This window comes from Vulpes vulpes, chromosome 8, assembly GCF_048418805.1.
Source record: "Vulpes vulpes isolate BD-2025 chromosome 8, VulVul3, whole genome shotgun sequence".
NCBI classification, from domain to species: Eukaryota; Metazoa; Chordata; class Mammalia; order Carnivora; family Canidae; genus Vulpes; species Vulpes vulpes.
The window spans coordinates 92,393,003-92,414,286 of NC_132787.1; the positions used below are offsets into that span (position 1 = coordinate 92,393,003).

At 53.4% G+C, this 21,284-nt stretch overlaps 1 protein-coding gene across 7 annotated transcripts in view; it reads left to right on the forward strand.

The window, feature by feature from the left end:
* DNMT3A (DNA methyltransferase 3 alpha) overlaps positions 1-21,284 on the forward strand; it is a 104,277-nt gene that overhangs the window by 26,438 nt on the left and 56,555 nt on the right. For 5 of the 7 annotated variants that reach the window (XM_025983897.2, XM_072767511.1, XM_072767506.1 and 2 more), the window contains 2 exons: positions 536-770; positions 14,133-14,237. In XM_025983897.2, coding sequence (XP_025839682.2) covers positions 708-770; positions 14,133-14,237 — 168 coding nt within the window. In that variant the 5' untranslated portion in view covers positions 536-707. Of the gene's footprint in view, positions 1-58; positions 393-535; positions 771-14,132; positions 14,238-21,284 lie in introns of those variants that run through there. The other 2 variants (XM_025983898.2, XM_072767512.1) reach the window with 2 other exon arrangements.

Sequence of the window (21,284 nt, forward strand, 5' to 3'; positions counted from 1 at the left end):
CATTCATTTCACTACATCCTGTGACTGCAGCTCACTTCCTCCACGTGGTGGGAGCGGTGTGGGGGTGGGGGCGTGAGGGGAGGACAGATTAGAAGGAAAATGTAGCAGGGCTAGGGACCTCTGGGATTTCCCAGGGGGTGGCTGGGTGGGAGGGAGGGTGCGGGAAGCTTTCAAAGGAGAGAACAGAAGTGAATGAAGAGAAGGGAGGAGGCAGGAGGCAGTTGGAAGTCCCAGAAGTGGCGCCCACTGTGCCACAGCAACGCGGAGGCCTGCGGAGACTGTTGCCGCCTCAGAGGCAGGAGGCAGCCCTGAGGGAAGCCAGGCAGTACCCTGCCGGCTGAGTCGGCCTCGGTTGCCCCCACTCTGGGGTGCTAGGCTGGCCTGAGCTGCTGGTGAGCCTGGGAAGAGGAGCAAGGTCAAGGAACAGGCCTCACAGGCCTCAGAGGCCCTGGGGCTGAGGCAGGGGGTGGAGTCAGGTGGGGCCTGGGTTGGGGGTGCCCTGCCCTGCTGACCCCTCTTGTCTTCCCCCCTGCAGGTGGAGCCACTGGAAGCCCACACCCCACGCAGCCGCAGTCAGAGTCTCACCGGGATCTATGTCTAAGTTCTAACTCTTGCTTACAAAGACCACGATAATTCCTTCCCCAAAGCCCAGCAGCCCCCCAGCCCCGCGCAGCCCCAGCCTGCCTCCCACCGCCCAGCTGCCCGCGATGCCCTCCAGCGGCCCCGGGGACACCAGCAGCTCCGCTCCGGAGCGGGAGGAGGACCGCAAGGTGAGCGGCTGGCTCTGCCCAGGACCCTTTGGCCCCAGCGGGGGAGCAGGGAGGAGGGGGACGGCCCGTCCTCAAGTAATGACACCTCTGGTTGCTGAGCGCTGGACCGCGCAGCTCAGGCTTCCAGTCGGGGTCGGTGGGGAGGGCTTAAGGCCCTGTTTGGGCCAAGGCCGGTAGAGGTTCAGTCCTGGTGCTACGGCGGGAATTTGAAGCACGGAGTCAGGCTCCAGGACCCAGACTTTTACCTCCCCTGGTGTATGAGCAGAGGTTCAAGCCCAGGGTCTGCACAGTGTTGGGGGGTGGCCCAACACCCTTTCTGGATTGGCCTCTACTGGCTCCGTGTCCTCAGGTGGGTCGCTTTACCTGTCTTAGCTGCCTCTGCTTCCCCGGGGTATTCAGTAGCTTCTGCGAGGCCAAAGATGAGTTCAAGGTGGCTCCATAGATATGAGGCCGCATGAGGGCTCCCCCTCTCAGAGCGCCAGGCACACGGTGACACCAGTCATCCTGGAGATGGTGATTTCCTGTCCCTCACCCCCACCCCCGGGCTCTAAGTGTCACTTCTGATCATGGAGCCAATGACGTCCTTGTTTTCAGAATCCCCTGAGGGGTGGCTGAGGGGTGACCTCATCACCCTCCGCTGAACTCCAGGATGGGCCTAAATCAGAGGAGATCCCAGCAGACCCATAGGGATCCCTGCTCAGTCCCAATAGGCTGCCTTGGGACCTCACCAAGCTGTGTTCATCTATGGGCAAAGCCACCCCAAAACCCCAGCACTTGGACTCTATTTTCTCTCTCTGTGAGTGAAATGGTAACCACCCCCCACCCCTACCTCCACCACCTTTCTTGGGAAGCTGTGCCAGCCACGGGCCTTTCTGGGATGTCTTGTTTGTTGTGCCCTAGCCCCCATGGTCCCCTCTTCCTGAGCAGGAGTGTGGGAGGGTAATGCTTGGTCGGGAGTATAGTTTGTCCTTCTGGAACCAGAATGGACTCCTGGCACCGGGTATGGGCACTCTGAGGAGTGTGAGTTCTGCTTGCCCACTCTCAGGGACAGCTCTGAGACCTGCTCCCTGTTCATTCTGCCCTATGCGTGCCCAGCTCCGTCCTGGGCTCCCTCGTCCTTAGAGCCTGTTTCTGTTTTCTGAGTGGTTTCCATCCATGTGGTACTTGGGAACAACCCTTGAAATAAGTGGGGCAAGGACAGATGGCCCTAGTTTACAGATGAGGAAGCTGAGCCCAGCTACTCAGTGGGGGGTCCAGATGAGAGTCCGATGGATCAGAACCTTCCCCACTGCCCCACTTGTGTCAGTCGTTATGTGGACACACAAAGGTGTGCGCAGTAAGCTCAGTCACCTGCCTTCCCGGCCTAGAATCATGCGGAATGCCCTAGTAGGGGACGCCTGGGTGGCTCAGCAGTTCAGCGCCTGCCTTTGGCCCAGGGTGTGATCCTGGAGTCCCAGGATCGAGTCCCACGTTGGGCTCCCTGCATGGAGCCTGCTTATCCCTCTGCCTGTGTCTCTGCCTCTCTCTCTGTGTCTCTCATGAATAAATACATAAAGTCTTAAAAAAAAAAAAAAAAAAAGAATGCCCTAGTGGGGGATGTATACCCAGCAAGCAGGGGAGAAAGTACTTGCTATGGCCTGTGGAGCCAGGCTTCTTGGGGCTACAGGTCTCCTTTCTGACCCCACAGAAAAGGAACAGATAGTCCAGGTTATCCCACAGGCCTTCTGAGCTACTCCTGTCTCAGGCAGCAGTAGACCCACATTCTGCTGCCAGAGTCAGGGCCACCTGCGGCTGACCCCCTGTGCTCTCCAGTGGAAGCTATGGATAATTCCCTTCCTTCCCAACAGATCTGTTTTGCTCTCCTGTTGGATTAGGTGACCCTGACTTCCCTGCCTGGTCTGAGGCCCTGACCGGTGCTGACAGAGCTCTGTGTCCATATACTTGTGGCTGGTGTCAGCTGCCCCCCACAGGTGGGGAAGGTGGGAATAGCCAGGCCAGGCTCCTCCTGTTACTGGACCGTGCTGCCCTAGATAGCAGAGGCCCTGGCTCCCTCGCATGGAGAGCAGCGGAGCAGGCTTTCTGATATGACAGTTCAAGCTAGAGAAAGAGCACTGGACAGAGTCAGAAGCCCCAGGTCCCAGGCCTGAGCGTGCCACTTCCTGGAGATGTGACTTCAGGCCATCTGGGGCTTGCGTTTGCTCAGCTGTAAAGTGGGGATAGTAACTCTAGCTGTGCCTGTTTTACAGGGTGGTTGTGGAAGTCAGATGAGGTCATGGGCATGGAAATGCCCTGCAAACAGCAAAGTCTGGTCCAATTAGGAGGGATTACGATTGCTATTATTATCTACCCATAGTAACTGTTCTGGCTCATGTGGCAACAAACACGCACCCAGCCCCAGGTCCCGGTGCTGGTAGGTGCTGGTAGGTGCTGGTAGACCGGGCTGATGGACGGGGGGCTGGGGCTTGGCGGGCGCTCCTCCTCGGCCGCCCACACCACAGCGCGCATGCTGGCTCACCTGGCACACCTCCCCGGCACCTCCGGGCTGGCTCCCACAGCAATAGGGAGCCGCCCGGGGAGGGCGGGTAGAGACGCTGACAGCCGCCCACGGCAGCCTGAGAAAGCCAGGCCTGGGGCAGAGGTGCCGTGTCACTGCAGAACGGGAAGATGGGCTTGGGCTGCAGCCCAGGGAGCCTGGCGGAGCTGCCGGGGGCACCTGGCACTAAGGAACTGGTCGGGGAGCCAGAGGGAAGAGGTGTGGCCACCCACTGGCCCTGCTGCACGAGGCCCCACGTGCCCTTCCAGCCTCCTTCCCGGCCACGCCTCCGCGCACCTTCCACTCTGGTACTTCCTGGAGCCGCCAGGCCTTTGTTTATGCTCTTTCCTCTGCCCGGTGTGCCCTTTCCCTAATTTTTACTGCTTTTCTCGGATCAAAGCCCTTGCTTCCTTCCGTCTGCCTTGAATTACAGTTTGTAGTGGACCCGGGGTTCTCAAAATGTAACCCCTGAAGCAGCAGCACCAGTGGCACCAGGAAAGGTTAGAAAATACAAACCAGAACTTCTGGTGGAGGGGGAGGGGACAGCAATCCGAATTCTAATCAGAATTCTAACCAGCCCTCTGGGGCCTTCTGGTATGGATAACACCCATCCCCACTGTGGCCCCTGGAGGGCAGGGCCTGACTAGCACAGAGTAGGTGCTCAGGAAGTACATTGTGGCTAGGGTAGGAAGGAAAATGAGAGTGGTGAGATCCCTTCCACAGGAGAACAGCCTGGGGCCTGGATCAAGCGGGCTGGGTACAGAGCCATGGGTGGTAGCCAAGGAGTTCACTTACAGCTGGGAGTGCATAGAGAGGTGTGCCCAGCAGCCGTTCTCCCTGCCGTTCTCCCTGCTGGCCTCCCCCTTACCCTGCCATCTGCATGTTGGATGGGGAGGGAGCTACTGGGGAGGCTGAGGCAGTGCAGCTTCTAGGGGCTGAGCCCTGGGGCTCTCGCCAGGCTGGGTCAGCTGGGTAAATGTGGCCAAATTGGAGGAGGGGGAGTTGGCCTTATGGGGGGATAGGGTAGGGGGTGGTGAACAGCAGGGAGGCTCAGCAGGGAAGCCAAGAGCCAGGGTGGGGTGTCAGGCCCTACGTGGAGGGGAGGGGAGGGATAGAGGGAACAGGAGAGGGGACCAAGAACATTCCAACCTTGGGCTAGAAGGGCCCCCTCAGATCCCCAAATACGAATCAGCGCCTGGCCAAGAGTCCAAGCCCCAGGCTGGGCCCCCAATCGTGGTGCTCCCCTCTTTCTCTTTCCTCTGGCCTCAGGAACACAACAGCCAAGATGCACTGAGTGTTGACTATCTGCCAGGCACTACTTTAAGCTCTGTGCTCACGTGATCTTATTTAATTCTTACGGTTGCTTCATAAGGTAGGCTATATTATTTTCACCACTCTTATTGATGACTAAATGGTTGCTTAGAGACATGAGGTCACTTGCCAAAGGTCACACAGCTAGTGGGTAACTAGGTGGTGGCGTGGAAGTCCGGCAGGCTCCGCTGTTGGCTGGTGCTCATCAGGCTGCCTCCTGGTGGAGGCCGTTACACTCCACAGTCCCACCCATCTTGCTTCTGCTGTAGGTTCCAGTACGTTTATCTATCTGGACTGGAAGTCGGGATGGTCAGAGCATGCTTTTACATGGGGTAGCAGCGCTCTTACCCTGGAGTGGAGGCTGGGGGCACTTCATCTCCAGTAAGAATCTGCAGACGAGGCTAGTGTGCACGACTGTGGGTGGCTGTGTACAAGCACATACACATACACCCCAGATACACACTGTTCAACAAAGACAGAGCTGTGGCCATACTGCTTCTTACTGTTCCTCTCCCTCCGGCACGCATTGTTTCTCTCTTCTTCTCTTCCTCTCTTTCTTTCCAGGTACCCAGCACATAGTAGGGCTTCACAAGTCTGTTGGATGAACTGAATGAATATTCCCTAGTAAAAGAATGGGATGGGAACATAGCAGTCTTGCCTACTATCCAGAGGAGGGAGGTCCCTCCTGGACAGCTGGCTAGTAGGAGCAACAGCAGGGGATGCATATTTGTGCTAGGGAAGCACAGCAAGCATACCTGTGTGCGTGTGTGGGTGTGTATGCATGTGTGGCCAGTGCGGTGGCCGGGGCTTTTCCCTCACCTAAGTCCAACCCAGAGGCCTGGCAAGTGCCGACTTCCCTTGGGCACTGACCACTTCTTGCAGTCTGATACCCAAGCTACAGGGCACCTGGGGTGGGCTTTTCCCAGCTCCACTACTCCACTGTTCTTGCTGTTGCACAGGCCTATTGCACACTCCAGGCAGGCTCTGCCTTTATTACACTCAGATGTCCACACACCATCACTTAGGGCCGGCTCTTTGCTTTATAATAGTCACTACAGGGGTTGTTTAAATAGCATTCCTCTTAGCACATCCAGTTACAGAAAAGGCAGCTTTACCCTTCCCTTTTCAGGAACACAGCTAATAATAAGGATGCATCCATTTATTTTTAAAGATTATTTTATTTATTTATTTGACAGAGAGCACAAGCAGGGGGAGTGACAGGCAGAGGGAGAGAGAGAAGCAGGCTTCCTGTGGAGCTCAATCCCAGCACCCTGAGATCATGACCCGAGCCAAACACAGATGCTTAACAACTGAACCACCCAGGCGCCCTGGATGCATCCATTTTTAACTCAGTGGAGTCGATTAGATGCTTGGTCCTGTAGAGCAGGTGTGTGATGCAAACTGTGCCTACCCCTGAGCTGACTGGAACCTGTGTTTTACTTCAGGTTCTGTAAAATTTTCCAAGTTAGATATATGACAGGCATACCTCAGAGATATTGTAGATTCAGTTTCAGGTTACCACTGGAAAGTGAATATTGCAATAAAGCAAGTCAAATGCATTTTTTGGCTTCCCGATGCATAAAAGTTATGTTAGTACTCTACTGGAGTCTGTCAAGTGTACAACAACATGTCTGAAAAACTTACATACCTTAATTTTAAAATATTGCTAAAAAGTGCTAATTGATCTTTCAGCAAGTTGTAAATCACTGATCACCATAACACATAATGTTAAGGAAAAAATTTGGAATATTGCAAGAATTACCAGAATGTGGCACAGAGGCATGAAGTGAGCAAAATACCCAGCAATAGACTTGCTGGATACAGGATGCCACAAACCTTCAATTCATAAAACATGCACTATCTGTGTGGTGCGGTAAAAGGAGGTATGCGTATGCACATCAAGTTTGGGTAACTTGCAGTTGTGAGTAGGTGTCACTTGGGTTCTGGAGACAGACCTGTGTTCGAAATCTGGAAAAAAAAAAAAAAGAAATCTGGACTCTGCTGCATGGCTATGTGGTCTCTAAGCAGGGAAATGAGAGGTTTATGTGAGCTGGTTTATATGGTGTGTGTGTGTGTGTGTGTGTGTGTGTGTGTGTGTGTGTGTGTGTGGTAGTGGTGATTTTTTTTTTTTTTTGAAGATTTTATTTATTTATTTATCCATGAGAGACACAGAGAGAGAGGCAGAGACATAGGCAGAGGGAGAAAAAGGCTCCCTGTGGGGAGCCTGATACAGGACTCGTTCCCAGGACCCCGGGATCATGGCCTGAGCCAAAGGCAGACGCTCAACCACTGAGCCATCCAGGCGCCCCCATGGTATGTGTTTAACACAAGGGCCTGGCACATACTAAGTTAGTCTTGTGACTTATTTTGGAAAACTAGCCAGCTGGCTATCTACCTACCTAGCAATCTATGTATTTACCCACCCAGAGTGGAAATGGGCACATGGCAGTGGGTGTCCCAGGATGAGGCGGAAAAGAGGATGATGCCCTTCCTTTCTGGCACCTGGGCCTGGCCATGCCCTGCGGAGAGCCACAGGGCAATTAGGGATATTACTTGTAATCGTCCCACACACCGTTTGCACAGTATGGAAGGGCATACTGTGCAAAGGAGTTTCCTTGGCTTGGCAATTAGCTCGCTTCATCCTCTTGATTGCCCTAGAGGCATCTCCTCTCATTATCCCCATTTTAGAGGTGAGGAATTGAGGTCTAGGGAGGTTAAGAAAGTTCGCAAAGGTCACATGGCTATGAAGCAGTTTCGTCTGGATTCTTTCCTTCTATAAATCAATAAAAATCATGCCCTATGTAGTGTTGTAGTGCCTCCAGAAAGGGGTTCCCCGGTGGGGTGGGGATGAAATGATGGGCTGTGTAGGGCCAGCGAGGGCGGCCTTGGGTCCACGAGGGGGACACTCTACTCAGGTACTTCTTTGATTATGTGTTGTCTCTCTCTAAACTGAGTGTTCTATTTGCTTATCTCTGTATCCAGTACCCGATAGGTAATGTATAAATGTTTTTGAGCACACCCATTGGCCTGGTCTCGTGTTGGCCTTGAGGTCATCATGGCTGGGCTGCAGTGTGTTGGGTGTGTGCTTAGTGGAGTCTCCATTCTGGAAGGCAGTGAGGACCCAGCATGGCGCACAGGTTGTTTGGGAGGGCTGCAGCCCTGGCAGGAGGGCCTGAGAAAACCCACAAGTACCACCATTTTCAACCGTTTGGTACTTATGGAGCACCTGCTGTGTGCAGGTTCCTGGGAGCTGTGGGGGCTTGGAGGGGCAAACAGAACATGGTCACTGCCCTCCAAGAGCATAGCCCTTTGGGAGGGATGGAGGCTTTCATCGATATGTATAGTATGAAGTGGACTAAGCATTTGATGAATACTTGTTGAATGTTGTTGAATAATTGAGACAGAGGGCTGATAGCCACTCACACTGCCGCCTTGCCCTCCCTGCACATTCTCCAACAGAACGTCCTGCTGCCCACCTGTGCGTAGGCCCAGCCCGGGTGTGGGGCACTTGTGAGCGCATATGCGCAGTGTGGTGTGCAGAGTCCCGTGGCTGTCAATCTGCAGACCTGGGCCTCAGGCAGCCCAGAATGGGGCTGGGCCTGACAGGGAGGCCAATTGGTTTCACTGAATTCCACGATCACAGACAGAGCCCCTGGAGGCCAGCCAGCCAGCTGGCCAAGGCTGTACGTGCTTCTTGTCCCAAAGGGTCTGGGCAAGCGACTGGCTGGATCCGGCGAGTTCATCCCCTCAACTCAAACACCAACTTGAGACATCTGCTCAACGGATGCTGGGTCAGTAGCATCCGGTGTATGTTCTGAAGGGAGCACGTACATCTGGCTGGCTGTTTCCGGGTGGGACATAGATCTCTTAAGGGGAGGGGTCCTATGTCCAGGCATGAACTCCTGAGACAGCTGTGTGGATGTGTACATGCGAGCGCCAGTGTGTGCCTTTACCTTGGCTTGCCTGCATGTTCATTGGTTTCCTGGTGACGCACACGGTGACACACACGTCAGTAGCACATAGTGTAGTAGGGTGTAGTGCAGTGTTGCAGCAGATAGACCCATGAGCTGGGAATCAAAAGATTTAAATGTTGGTTCTAAAGCCTTTTTTCCTGGCTCTCTGATCTCTGCAAGTTAGATAACCCCTCTGAGCTTCAGATTTCCCGCCTGTGTCATGGAAAAAAATAACACGGCTCTGCTTTCTGTAAAGCAGAAGAATAAAATGAAACAATGTATGTGAAAATGCTTTGTTAATTACCATGTACTGTACAACTGCGGAGAGATTATTATCGTCACAGCCCAGCTCATCAGAATGAGAAGTTGTATGTGGCTTAAAATAATCCATCCAGCGAGCTGTGTTAAAATCTAGGTCAAATCATAGCCTCAGAAGTTTAGAGAGGCTGATGGTAACTACCTAATCTAACAGGCCACCAAATGTGAAGGTGCTTTGAAAGCTGTAAAGAGTTACATAAATGTAAAGTGACATGATTGTGTTTAAGCCTAGAAAGTACATTTTAGTCATCTTGTTTCTTGATTTGAAATCATAAAGATCAGAGTGGTACTGGAGCCTCATACACAGTTATATTTATGCTGGTTTGTGGATTTGCATGCCCACCTCTCTGTGTGTATGTGTGTGTGTGTGGGAGGGGACTCTCTTACTGAGTACCTACTATGTGACAGTCACTCATCAAGTGTTTCTGAGTGCCTGCCTTATGCTAGGTGCATCGGTCTAGGCCCTGGGGATGCTGAGGTAAGACACAGTCCCTTCCTCCGAGGAGCTTGTGGCCTGTCTAGGACAAGAGCTGACAATTGCAGTGTTGGGTAGTGGGTACTATGGGAGAGAAAGGACCTATGGACTTAGTCAGAGGATCAGAGGAGGAAGCCCCGGGGAAGGAAATCTGGGAAATGAGGTGGAGAAGTAAGGGTTTGCTGGTCAACCTGAGGGGGAGGTGGTTGGGGCAGAAGGAATGCCAAGGCACTGGAGAGGGAAGAAGTCCACTTTTGCACCTGGTGCAGTCCGTTGGCGATGGGTGGGAGGAAGGCCGTGGGGAGAGGAGACCAGGGCGGCCTGCCAGATCCTGGGGGCCTTCCTTCACACTGGCTAAGGAGCTTGGCTTGATCCTGCAGGCCCCTGGAAGCCCCCTCAGCAAGGGCTTAAGCTCTGCAGAGTGACATAATCAGCTTTGCATTTTGGAAAGATCAGAGAGCCCCATGTTCCTGAGTATCTCACTGCAGCAGGACCAGCCAGATGCTGGGGTTTGTCTGTAGCAGTGAGTGATGGCTGCAAATGCAGGATGCTGGGATTTGCCTGGGGATGGGGAGGGAGGGCCGGGGAAGGGGGAGGGATGCACTTTTGTGAATCCTTCTGGTCAGGATGTGTAGAGCAGAAGTTAGCGTGTACTTGAGGGGCTATCCTGTGTCAGCTTTTGATATATTACCTTGTTGAATTGTCACAGCATCTCTGTAAAGGAGATACCGTCCACCCTGTTTTATAGGTGAGGAAAGCAATACAGGGTAAATAGCCTGAAATTATTAGTGATCAAGAGCAGGCCAGAAAGTCCAGCTCACTGCTACCACCCCCCACCCCACCCTCTCCAAATCCCACCCAACTAGAATGTCTGCCCCTCTCCTGCCACTTCCCCACCGTAGGGATTGACTAATGCAGTCCCCTTAGCTGATGGATGAGGAAACCAACCTGGGCTCATGTCTGTTCCTACTAAATTTGTTGCTGTTTTCCAGCTGCTCCGAGTCACCCTGGATCAGATTCTTTCCTTTCAGAGTATTAGTGACGCCGCCTATTCAGTGCTGCTTACAGATTTGATAAGCATGTTTTACATTCCTTTGCTCAGTCCCTCAGCAAAGATATTGAATGAAACCAGATCTGCCCCTGTGGCAGATGAGGGGATGGATGGCTTGATACGCCTCCTTGAGGAGCATGGCCCTGAGCCATCTTCTCACCCTCCTCTGTGTTATCCCCCTAACTTTGTGTGAACTCAGGCGGGCCCAGAGCAGGAGGTCCCGCTGCCCTTCTCTTTGCCCTGTGACATCGCCACATCATGGAAGAGTGATGGGTTGGCCCCAAATAACATGCTTTTCACAGATCTGTACTTTAGGGCCTGATGGAATGGGCACGGGCCAGGAGTTGCACAAACTTAGGTTTGAGTCCCAGCCCAGGCTCTTTGGGTTGTGCCTGACACCTGACTGTTGAACGGGGGCCGTGTTGCACCTTGCCCTTGCCCCTGGCACAGGGTGCAGGCTCAACACACGGCAGCCTACCCTGATAGTGTGGTGATGTCCACACTATCAACATGTCGAGACCTGATTAGGTGACATGGTGTCCAGGCATTCCTTCCTCCCGGGGTGTATTGCATTGAACTGAATACAGCGGGGTAGGATGTGTTGAGCATCTCCTGTGCATCAGGCATAGCACCGGTCCTAAATGTGCCAAATTACAGCAGTGTCCAGGTAGCATGGGAGTTGCCTATCGGGCACCACCACACCCAGCCCCAAAAGGCTGTCTCCACATGCTGATGAAAGCCAGGGCTTGCCAGTCCTGAAATGTCAAGTGCCTTTGTTTTTGTTTTTTTTTAAGATTTTATTTATTCATGGGGCGGGGGGGTGGGGTGGGCAAAGGGAGAAGCAGGCTCCATGCAGGGAGCCCGATGTAGGACTTGATCCCAGGACTCCAGGATCACGCCCTGGGCCAAAGGCAGGTGCTAAACTGCTGAGCCATTTGGGAATCCCCAGTACCTTTGTTTTTAGGTCATTGCAGTAGGGTAACTGTGTCTCCTTGTTGCTGTGCAGGGTCTCAGGTTAGTTCAGAATAAAAGAAAATCAGATGAATCCCTCTGCCAGAAATGCAGTCTGCTAAAGAAATAGTTCAAGCGTGGAATTTCTGGGCAGCAGGAGTCTTCCCAGACCCTGTGGCCACCCAGACTGATCCTGATGCACGTTGGTGCCCCCCTCTCTTGCCCCTTGCCTTGTGCATTTCAGTCCCATGGGCCCCGCCATGAGGAACGGTCAGCAGCTCGGCCAGGTCTGGCCTGGTGCTTTCCAGGCAAACACAGCGGGCTGAGCCGGCCTCCTGCTGCCAGGGAAAATGGAAGCTCCCTCCAGTGGGGGGCATGTGGAGCACTCACTAAGTGCAGGACCCGTTTGAGGCTCTGGGAACTCAGCAGTGTGCAAAACAGACAAGAGGACAAAACATGGGACACCTGAGTGGCTCAGCAGTTGGGCGTCTGCCTTTGGCTCAGGGCGTGATCCTGGGATCCAGGATCGAGTCCCACGTTGGGCTCCTTGCATGGAGCCTGCTTCTCCCTCTGCCTGTGTCTCTGCCTCTCTTTCTCTCTCTGTGTCTCTCATGAATAAATAAATAAAATCTTAAAAAAAAAAGAGGACAAAACATTTGTTCATTACTCTTCAAAACCTGAGAAGCAGGCAGAATGGGCACCTTCATACTCCCCTTTTATGGATGGGGAGAGTGAGGCTCAGAGAGAGTGATACTGTGAGTAGCTAATGAAGAAGCCAGGCTCATACCCATTTTGGTCTGCTCTAAGTCCTGTGCCTTCGCATGACCTCACATAACCTCACATGGACTGTTGTTTTTGTTTTTTTAGATGATTTTATTTATCTATTTGAGAGACACAGAGTGAATGAGAGAGAGCATGAGCATGAGCAGGGGAGGAGGAAAGGCAGAGGGAGAATCAGATTCCCTGCTGAGCGGGGAACCGGACGTGGGGCTCGATCCTAGGATTCCATGATCATGACCTGAGCCAAAGGCAGATGCTTAACCAACTGAGCCACCCAGGTGCCCTGTGGACTCTGTTTTGTGAATGCTGTTACCTAGTCAGAATGATCAGGATCGTGCTCATTTAGCAGCAGTGGAACCAGCACCATCTCGGCCTGAAATTCACTAGATCCAGTTGATCCAGTTGAACTGGATCCAGTTGAAACCCTCACCAAGATCCAGTTGATTCAATTGTGTATATCAGTTGAAACCCTGACCAAGGGACGCCTGGGTGGCTCAGTGGTTGTGCACCTGCCTTTACCCCGGGATGTGATCCTGGAGACCCGGGATTGAATCCCATACAGGGAGCCTGCTTCTCTCTCTGCCTGTGTCTCTGCCTTTCTCTCTGTGTGTCTCTCATGAATAAATAAATAAAATCTTAAAAAAAAAAAAAAACTCACCAAGATTAAGGTACTTTGGTAATACTTCCTCTCCCTGCGATCCAAATGATCATTTCTTATACAGGGGTGTCTGCAGGGGTCTCAAGGAACAGCCCAGAACCAGAGGCCTGGCCTACCATGGGGTATGTGCCCCAGCCCCTCCACCATCTGGCGGTTCCCCCTGTAGCCTTTCTGCCCTCACAACTTCTCCGCCATGTTTTCCTGAAAAGAGCCTGTCAAGGGTCTCTGGTCCTGGTACAGACTCTCTGTCTCTCCATCCTGGACCCTCCCCTCCCGCCCACAGACGGGCAAACCACAAGCGATTTTGAAATCACAGAAAATGAAAGTTGAGTGGGATGTTGAGGGACATCTTGATTAAATCCACAGGGAACCCGCACACCTTCCCTTTTACTCTTCTGGGGCACCAGTTGCTGCTCGGGGTTGGCATCCTCCCCAGGGAGGACTATGAAGCCATCTTTGGCTCCTGACATCATGCAGTGCTCAAAGAGCTGCCTGTAGTCCCTCTGCTGGGTCAGGGTCCCTTTCTCCTTCCCCAACATTGTTTCTGTTTGTGATTAGTCATGCTGGAGCCGGCTGAGTCAGAAGCGACCCGTGGGTGGTTTGTGGCCGGGCTGCTGGAGCAGTGAGGCAGGAGGACTTTCTAGGTTTCTGACTGTGCTCCAGGAGACAATGTTGCAGGGCCCGGCCCTCGTAGGTGCTGGATGAGGTGGGTCACGGAGCCAGACTTCGGGTCCAGGGCTCAGTGAATTCAGGGAAGGCATCAAGATAAACCCCAGACAATGTCTGTGAGATGCTCCTGTGGGGTGACAGACATGCGGGGCAAATGCTTCTGGCAGGTGTATTCTCAGGGGCCGCGACAGTCCTCTATCGTTTGCCACGGTCCTCATTCCAAGTGTTGCATGTGTTTCCAGTTGCTAAATTTAATAATTCTTTTCAGGGGATCTTACTCTTTTCAATAAAAGTGACCCATTAAATATATGACTAATTTAATTTTTGTACCTGTGTAAGACTTGTTTCACATAAATAAAACCCTATCCAGAGACACGCTTTATGTCAGAGCATGTGTTGTGATTCTGTGGCTGAGAAAATGTGTCCACCAGGAGACACAGCTGCATGGTGCCGAGTTTGCAGCATCTACCCTGAAGTCCCCCAAGGTTTTATTTGTTGACTGAAGCTTCACCAGGCAAGACACAGATGAAAGTCGCCCCTGCTGGGGTGGTAGGGGAACAGCCTGACAAGGCTCTGGAACTGTGGCTGTCATGGGATGGGGGGACAGGGGAGGAGTCCTCTCAGATCCCGCCCTGGCTTCATAGGCTGTGTCTGTACCCACAGGAGGGAGAGGAGCAGGAGGAGGCCCGTGGCAAGGAAGAGCGGCAGGAGCCCAGCACAACTGCACGGAAGGTGGGGCGGCCTGGGCGGAAGCGCAAGCACCCCCCGGTGAGTGTCATGGCATCCCCCCAGCACGCAAATGCACACACGTGCACACATGCATGCTCTACACGCAGTGATGTGTGTCCTGCAGGCGCCTGGGGACATTAAGACTGGGCAATGTGATGCACCCCTCCAGCTGCAGAGCTCACTGACATTCCCTAGGCTTTGAATCCTACCACCACCCTCACAACTTTCCTGTTTTCTGCATTGAATTGGAAGCCCCTAGAGACCAGAGGACTTGCACTGTGAGTTGTGGCAGAGCTGAGATCTCCTTCCAGAAGAGTCAGTAAGATGGCCTGATGGTTTCCACCAGCCCAGCCCTGTGGCTTGGACAGCGGGACTTGCCATTCCCTGGCTGGCCCACCCAGGGCCCTCCCCTTGCCATCCACACACCCACCCTGGGCCTCAGCCCCACCTGAGGACCTGGAAGGGGGGAACCTGGGTCTTGGAGTCTGATCAAAGTGAGGAGAGAAGCAGGCTAGCGGGTGCCTTCAGAATAAAGAATGAGAAGGAGACACTGTTTAAGTGTGTGCTACGGGGCTGGCCCCAAGCCCAGGCCTCTGGAGGCCATAAGCCCTGAGTCTGGGAGGAGCCCCAGGGTTGCCCAGGATGAACAGTGCTCTGGAGGGTACACCCCATGGGCTCAACAAGCCTGCCTACCTATGCCTTAGACTCAGAGGCAGAGCGATAGTTCCTTGCCAGCCCTGAAGACAGCTGGTTCCTCTCTTTCAGCCCCTTCCAGCTGAGAATGGGAAAGCACAAGCCAGTAGGCAGTGGGGAGCAGGAGGTCAGATTTGTAACTAGCCTGTCAAGGAGATGTTCCCAGTGGGGCAGGGTTTTCTCCTTTGGACTAGAGAGTCACGGTGAATGGTGGCCTTAGTGAAAGGGACAGCAGAGGGAGGGAGGGCTGCGCCAGCTGGAGATAGGAGGGCTCTCAGCCAGAGGGCTGCACCTGCGGGTACCAGTGCCAGTTCTACTGGAAGGTTGGGAGGGGCGGGGGGCAAGCAGAAGTTAAGTCATTTAATTGGTAAGTAATTTTAAGCATTTTAATATTAAAGCAAACATGGATATTTTATGGCCTGTAATGAAAAATTCACACGAAGTTGAAAGATAAAACAGGGGACTTCAAAGGAGTTTCCAGCTTGCAGCAGACTCCAGGCTGTACTCCCAGGTTCCCAGGGTGCCCCCCTCCTCCCCAACTTGTGGGAGAAGGTGGAGGGCCCCAGTGCAGGCTGGAGTGGGAGGGGGAAGGGGAGCCAGGCCGAGTCAGAGCCCACCGGTAATTCCCCATCTACATGTGTGGTCATGATCTGTGGGCTAGAGCTCCACCCCTCATCCAGGTGCACCGGGGACCACAGCCACCACCTAGAGCAAATAGAGACCCAGCAACCCTTTGGCTCATCCCTGTGAGTCACTAGGACCCAGAGGGAGGGCACATCACCGAGAGGTGGAGTAGGCCCCCGGGACAGAAAGTGCAAGGCAGTCAGGGACAGGTGTGTGGAAATGTGTCCAGAGATGGACAGATGAGAGGAAGCAGAGGCAAGGCCGAGTGGGGGAAGGGTCAGAGGGTCATATGCCCTCCCCTCCCCTGGCCCGGAATAGGGGCTAGTGTAGAAGGAAGAGCACTGTCTTCAGAATATAACAGACCTGGGTTTCAGTGCTGGCTTCACCACTCACCACCCATGTGACCTTGCAGAAGTCACTGCCTGAACATTGGCTTCCTCCTCTGAAAGACAGAGATTATAAGGTTGCATGCCTCCTAGCTGCCCATGGGAATTAAACGTGTGCAAGCACCAGAGAACCAGTGCTTCTCAAAGGTCCATCCTGCCCTTGCCCGGCCAAACCTTTTCATTTTAGGAGGCCACAGCAACCTCGGTTTGATAGAAGAAACAGCACTGGATTTGCTGCTTCCCAGCTGTGTGACCTTGAGCAAATTACTGAACTGCTCTGAACTTCTGCTGCTTCATTGGGAAAATACGGCTACCAGTAATATCTGTCCTGTCCAACCTCCAGGGGTACTTTGCAAATAGCAAAGGGGATCCAAATGTGCAGGGTGGGCCGTATAATACACCTGCCCCTTGCAAGGGCCAGTGGGGCCAATGTCTACCAGACCTTTCAGGTAGGAGCCTAGCCTTGGCCTCTGAGGAACCCTGGCGGGAGGTGCTGCACATCCTGTGCAGGTCATAGTCTGCCGTGGTCCAGCCCATGCCCTAGCTGACACCTGCAGCCCCCCGGACTCTCAAGAGAGGCCCCAGGACAGGAGAGAGAGCATGGGGAAGGCAATGCTGATGGGGGAGGCAGAGGGCTGAGGTGGCTGTTGTGAACAGGCCTCCTAGCCCACTGGGGGAACAGAAAGACTGACTCTAGAGAAGAGAGCTCATGGGCTTTCCCAGGCAGCAAGCCTCTGGGCCCCCAGGGGAGCCCACGTGAGGGACATTGGTGCTATCGCTAGAGGTTGGCTCCTGGTCCCCTGGCTCCTAGGCTGTCTGGCTGGCTTGTGGAGCAGGTGCTTGTCCTGGCCTCCTGTCCCCAGCAGAGGAACATAGCCGGAGGGCTTCTTGGGGACCTGGTTTAGCTGTGGCCCTGGGAACAGATTGACCAGGGAGCTTTAAAGCAGCTGAGTGTGTGTCATCCAGCTAAGCCTGGAAAGAGGAGGGAGCTTGGCTCAGATCCCGACAGGTGGCATGGAGGGGGGAGTGCTGGGAGGCTGAGAGTAAGAGCTGGCTTCGGGCTGGGGTCTTTATTTGTGCATTTCCTGTGCTGGCCTGGGAGCCATAAGGTACAGCCTCTAGTGTCCTTAACCATCCCCTGGTTAAGGGGCTAAGAAATCATTGTCTCTCTCTCTCTTCGTTTTGTCCCCAAGGCCTGTCTGTCCCTGGGTATCTTCTACTCATTTGTGTTCTGGCATCAGCCTCCTGGCTGCACCCCCACCCAGACCAGACCCCAGCTGCTCCCAATATACTTTATAACTCCTCGGCCACACTTGATACCCGCTGAAGGGACCACACTGGTAAATAAGACTTACCTTTCAACCTGGTGTGCTAGAGAGAGGAGGGCCACGAGTGTTACACTAAATACTGTCCACGGGACGATTCTGTCCAAGAATTTTCAGAGACCCCATTTCTTATGGGACTGAGATCTGCTCTGTTGCTTAGAGTCCACTGCTTTTGTCATAAAAACCCCAACTTCTCGCTGCCCCCCGGGGCAGAGAAACCCAGGACATTTCTGTCTCCCTGCCCACTGTCACAGACCTTCTGAGCTTGCCCTGCAAGTGAAGCCCACTGCAGCCATTGTGACCCTCCCTTCTGAGCTGTTTGTAAAATTAATCAAAACGAACACTAGGGAATAAAAGAGTAGATGGGGGCGCCTGGGAAGCTCAGTCAGTTAAGCATCTGCCTTCAGCTCAGGTTGTGATCTTGGGGTCCTGGGATCAAGCCCTGTGTCGGGCTCCCTGCTCAGCGGGGAGCCTGCTTCTCCCTCTCCCTCTGCGTGCAGCTCCCCCTGCTTGTGCTCTTTCTCTCTGTCAAATAAATAAATAAATAAATAAATAAATAAATAAATAAATAAATAAATAAATAAATAAATAAATCTATCTTTTAAAAAAGTAAAAAGAGCTAATAAGCCCATTTACCATATGCTTGGAGGGCACTGGGCTTTTGAACTGTTACATGTCCTATAAAAGGACCTGAGAATAAGTAATTTGAAACTTTTATGTCAATCTGATACTGTCACCACATCCACATGCGTAATTTTGTATTTTACCAAAGTATCATTTCTTGATGGATTGAGAACTAAGAAAACTAAAACAAAAACCTGGCCTTTCATCCCAGATAGTTAGAAAAGCACACAGAGGAAGCTTGTCCCTTCCACTAGATTTGATGTTTCGTGCCACCCCGCATTGCACTGTCTACCTACCTCACTGAAGCCAGATACCATGAATAAAGGCTCAGAGTTGTGTAGCACTTTATTGCCTAAGGAGGCTTTCAGCAAGGATGACCTCCCTGTGTGAGGTAGGTGGGGCCTCTGTCATCACCATGCCCACATTCAGATGAAGAGACCGAGGTTCAGAGAGGATGACTGGGGCTTGGACACCACATGTCCTGCTTGCAAAGCCCACAGGGCTCATTCCTCCTCACCCCTCCAGTCACGTGCCCTGGAAGCCTGGGTGTCCAAAATCCCCTTTAAGTTAACATGTGAATGCAGTGCTGTTGGAAAGAAGTATAGGCCTGGTCCAAAAAGCAAGCATACAGAGTGATTGACCTCAGTACCGGGGAGCCTGTGGGGAAGTGGGGAAAGTGGCGGTGGTCCGAGGTGTGAGAGTTGGGCCCATTAAAACCAGGCAGTGGCGCTGGGCTGCAGCCCTGGCCTCAGAGCCAGGATGCTTGAGCGGAGCAGGCAACAGGAACAGGAAGCCAGTGCGGGGTGGGGCGGGGCCTAGGAAGGGAGCTGGCACCTGGGCTCAAGGCCTGTGGGCTGGCCCGTGCCCACGATGGGGAGGAGGGACAGCAGCATGCAGGGCTGATTTCTGCTGGCCGGAGAGTGTGAGCCTGTTTGTGGGTGTGAGCGTCGGGGTGGGAGAAAGAGGCGTCTTCCTGTCCAGCAGCTTCTGAGGACGTAACAAGTGAGGGCGTCACCAGGCCCGGCAAGCCCTGTGACCACCTTTGTCTTTCATGCTGGTTACAGCTGGGGCATCAGGAGGGACGGTTGCTGCCCTTGCCCACCAGACCCTGGAGGGTGACCAGCCCTTTGGGGCTCCATACCCTGTTTACTAGCTATATGTATTTATTCATTGAAGATTTATACCCACCAACTTCCTCCAGGGTTATTTTTGCTCAGTGGGAGCATTCTGAGGTCACCTCTTGCTAAGAATAACCCAGAGGGGGAGGGGGGAGGGGGGCTGGGGCTGGGAGAAGGGGCTGAGCTCAGCCAGGCCAGTCCAAAGCCAGCATTACTCACTCCACGTTGGAGGCTAAGCCTCTGTCACAATGCCCAAATGAGTTCAAGAGGACAAAGCCGCCCCCCTCTTCGGAGCAGAAGACTTGGGGTATAAACTGGGAAGTTAGGGAGCCATTCAACTGCAGCTTAAGCCAGCTGGGGACAGTTTGACTCAGCTGTTGGGAGTTTGCAGCATTGGCTCATTTGCCAACCTAATAGCAACTTTTGACTTGTCTCCTGGTTAAGACAGAGCTCAAATCCCCTCTTTGTGTCCAGGTCGGAATGGTTCCTTCACCAATCCCTGGAACCTTGATTCAGTGACTAGGTGCCCCCTGGTTTTTATGCACAAAACTTTCAGAAAGAATATCTCCCAGTCCTAGCCACCAGCCCCCTCAGAGGGCTCCTCTCCCTGCAAGGCGCCCCTCTGCTCATGTTTTTGAAGGTGTGAGGAAAACAGAAAACAGATCTGTCACACATCTTAGGAGGTTAGAACCCTCTCTGGTAACTATGCCCCGCGGATTCATCTGCCCATTCCTGCACCCGATTGGTCAAAGCAGCACTCACCAGTGGCATCCGGTCCTGAGAGCCTGGCTAGAGGTCTGGTCTTCAAGTGCCAGAGATACATTGGTGGGGGGTGGGGGGGGTTGGCGGGAAGGGGTTCGGGTTGGGTCTGGGAGGGAAGGGAGTTAATGTTTAGAAATCCAGGGAAAAGTGGGAGACTTTCCTACCCAGAACCTTCCTGAACAAAGGTGTGGAGGGAGGAATGTGCACCAAAGGAGAACCTTGTGCTGACTGGTGTGGCTGAGTGCCTAAGGGCTTCGTGTACGAACACATTGGACCTTGGTTGGAGAGGGTGTTTGCCGGCGGCCTGAGGTGTTTATCCTCTCAAAAACGTGTGTATCTGGAAGATTTTTGAGGGGGTCTGGGGGCGTGAAGCGATGGGGGTCATGTTTTGGGAAGCTGGCCCTGGCATCTGTGAGCATGGGTTGAGCACGAGAGGATGCGAGGAGATAGGAGGGTGGGGTCAGGTGGGGTGGGATGGTGCCAGAAAACACCCCCAGAGCCTGCTAGGGGGAGGCAGCCGGGGACAGAATTGGCTGGGCCCTTACTGCCAGCCCCTGCGGATCAGGGAGAGCCAGGGGAGAAAGAAGATGTTACAGGCCCCAGGGCTGGCGTCAGTGTTACTGTCAGAGACGGAGACTTCTGGAAGAGAGCAGATTTGGCAGGGGCCCTTGTGGAGGCCACTGTAGATAACTGGTCTTAGAGGGGAAGCATCTCAGTGAAATCCCAGAATCTCCATGTTGTTTTTCCAAAAATCCTCGTTGTTTTTCATCCCTCCCTGTTCCCTTTCCTGGACTCACACAATCCAGGGCCACCTCCAGAGAAAGTCACGTGCTCCCCTGGGTCTGGCCTCCGTGGGCTTCTGTAGAGCCCGAACTGCACCTGCGCCCCTCCTGTGAGGCTGAGACTTGCCGGCACTGCATCTGGACAGAGCTGTTAAAGCTGCTTTTCTTTCATCATCCTTGCCTAGAGAATAGGGTGCCCTTCGGTCCTGCCACCTCGAGAAAGATAGAACCCAACTGGAAAAGCTCCAGAGCAGGGCAGCTAGCTTGATCAAGGGGAAGGCAGTGGTGCCAAGCGAGGACAGACGAGAGATTATGGCTCCCCGGTCTGGAGAGACAAAGGCTAGAGGGGATGTGATTAAAGCTATGAAATCACATTGTGGGGTGGGGCAGGGGGAGTGCACCCCCATGGGGGTGCGGTGGCGGCAGTGAGGGGAAGAGATACCCATTTGAAGCTTTAGAAAGGTACGTGAAGCATAGAAAAGAAGGCCCCGTTTCCCATGGTGGGTTTCCTTCTTACCAAACCCCAGCCATGGACTGTAGAGGTTGAAAATAGAAATGACTTCAAAAGAGATTTACTTAAATATATGGATCTTCTATACATAATGGCTTTTTAGAGGGAGCCTCCAGCTCATCCTGAAATCCTTTGAGGTTGACTTCAAAGAGCACAGCCAGGCCCTCTTCCAGGTGGACAGGTGTCCCTGCCGGAAGCGGAACCCCAAGTGGCTTGGCCACCACCAGGCATGTTCGCTCTTGCATCCACTTGCCATGGCCA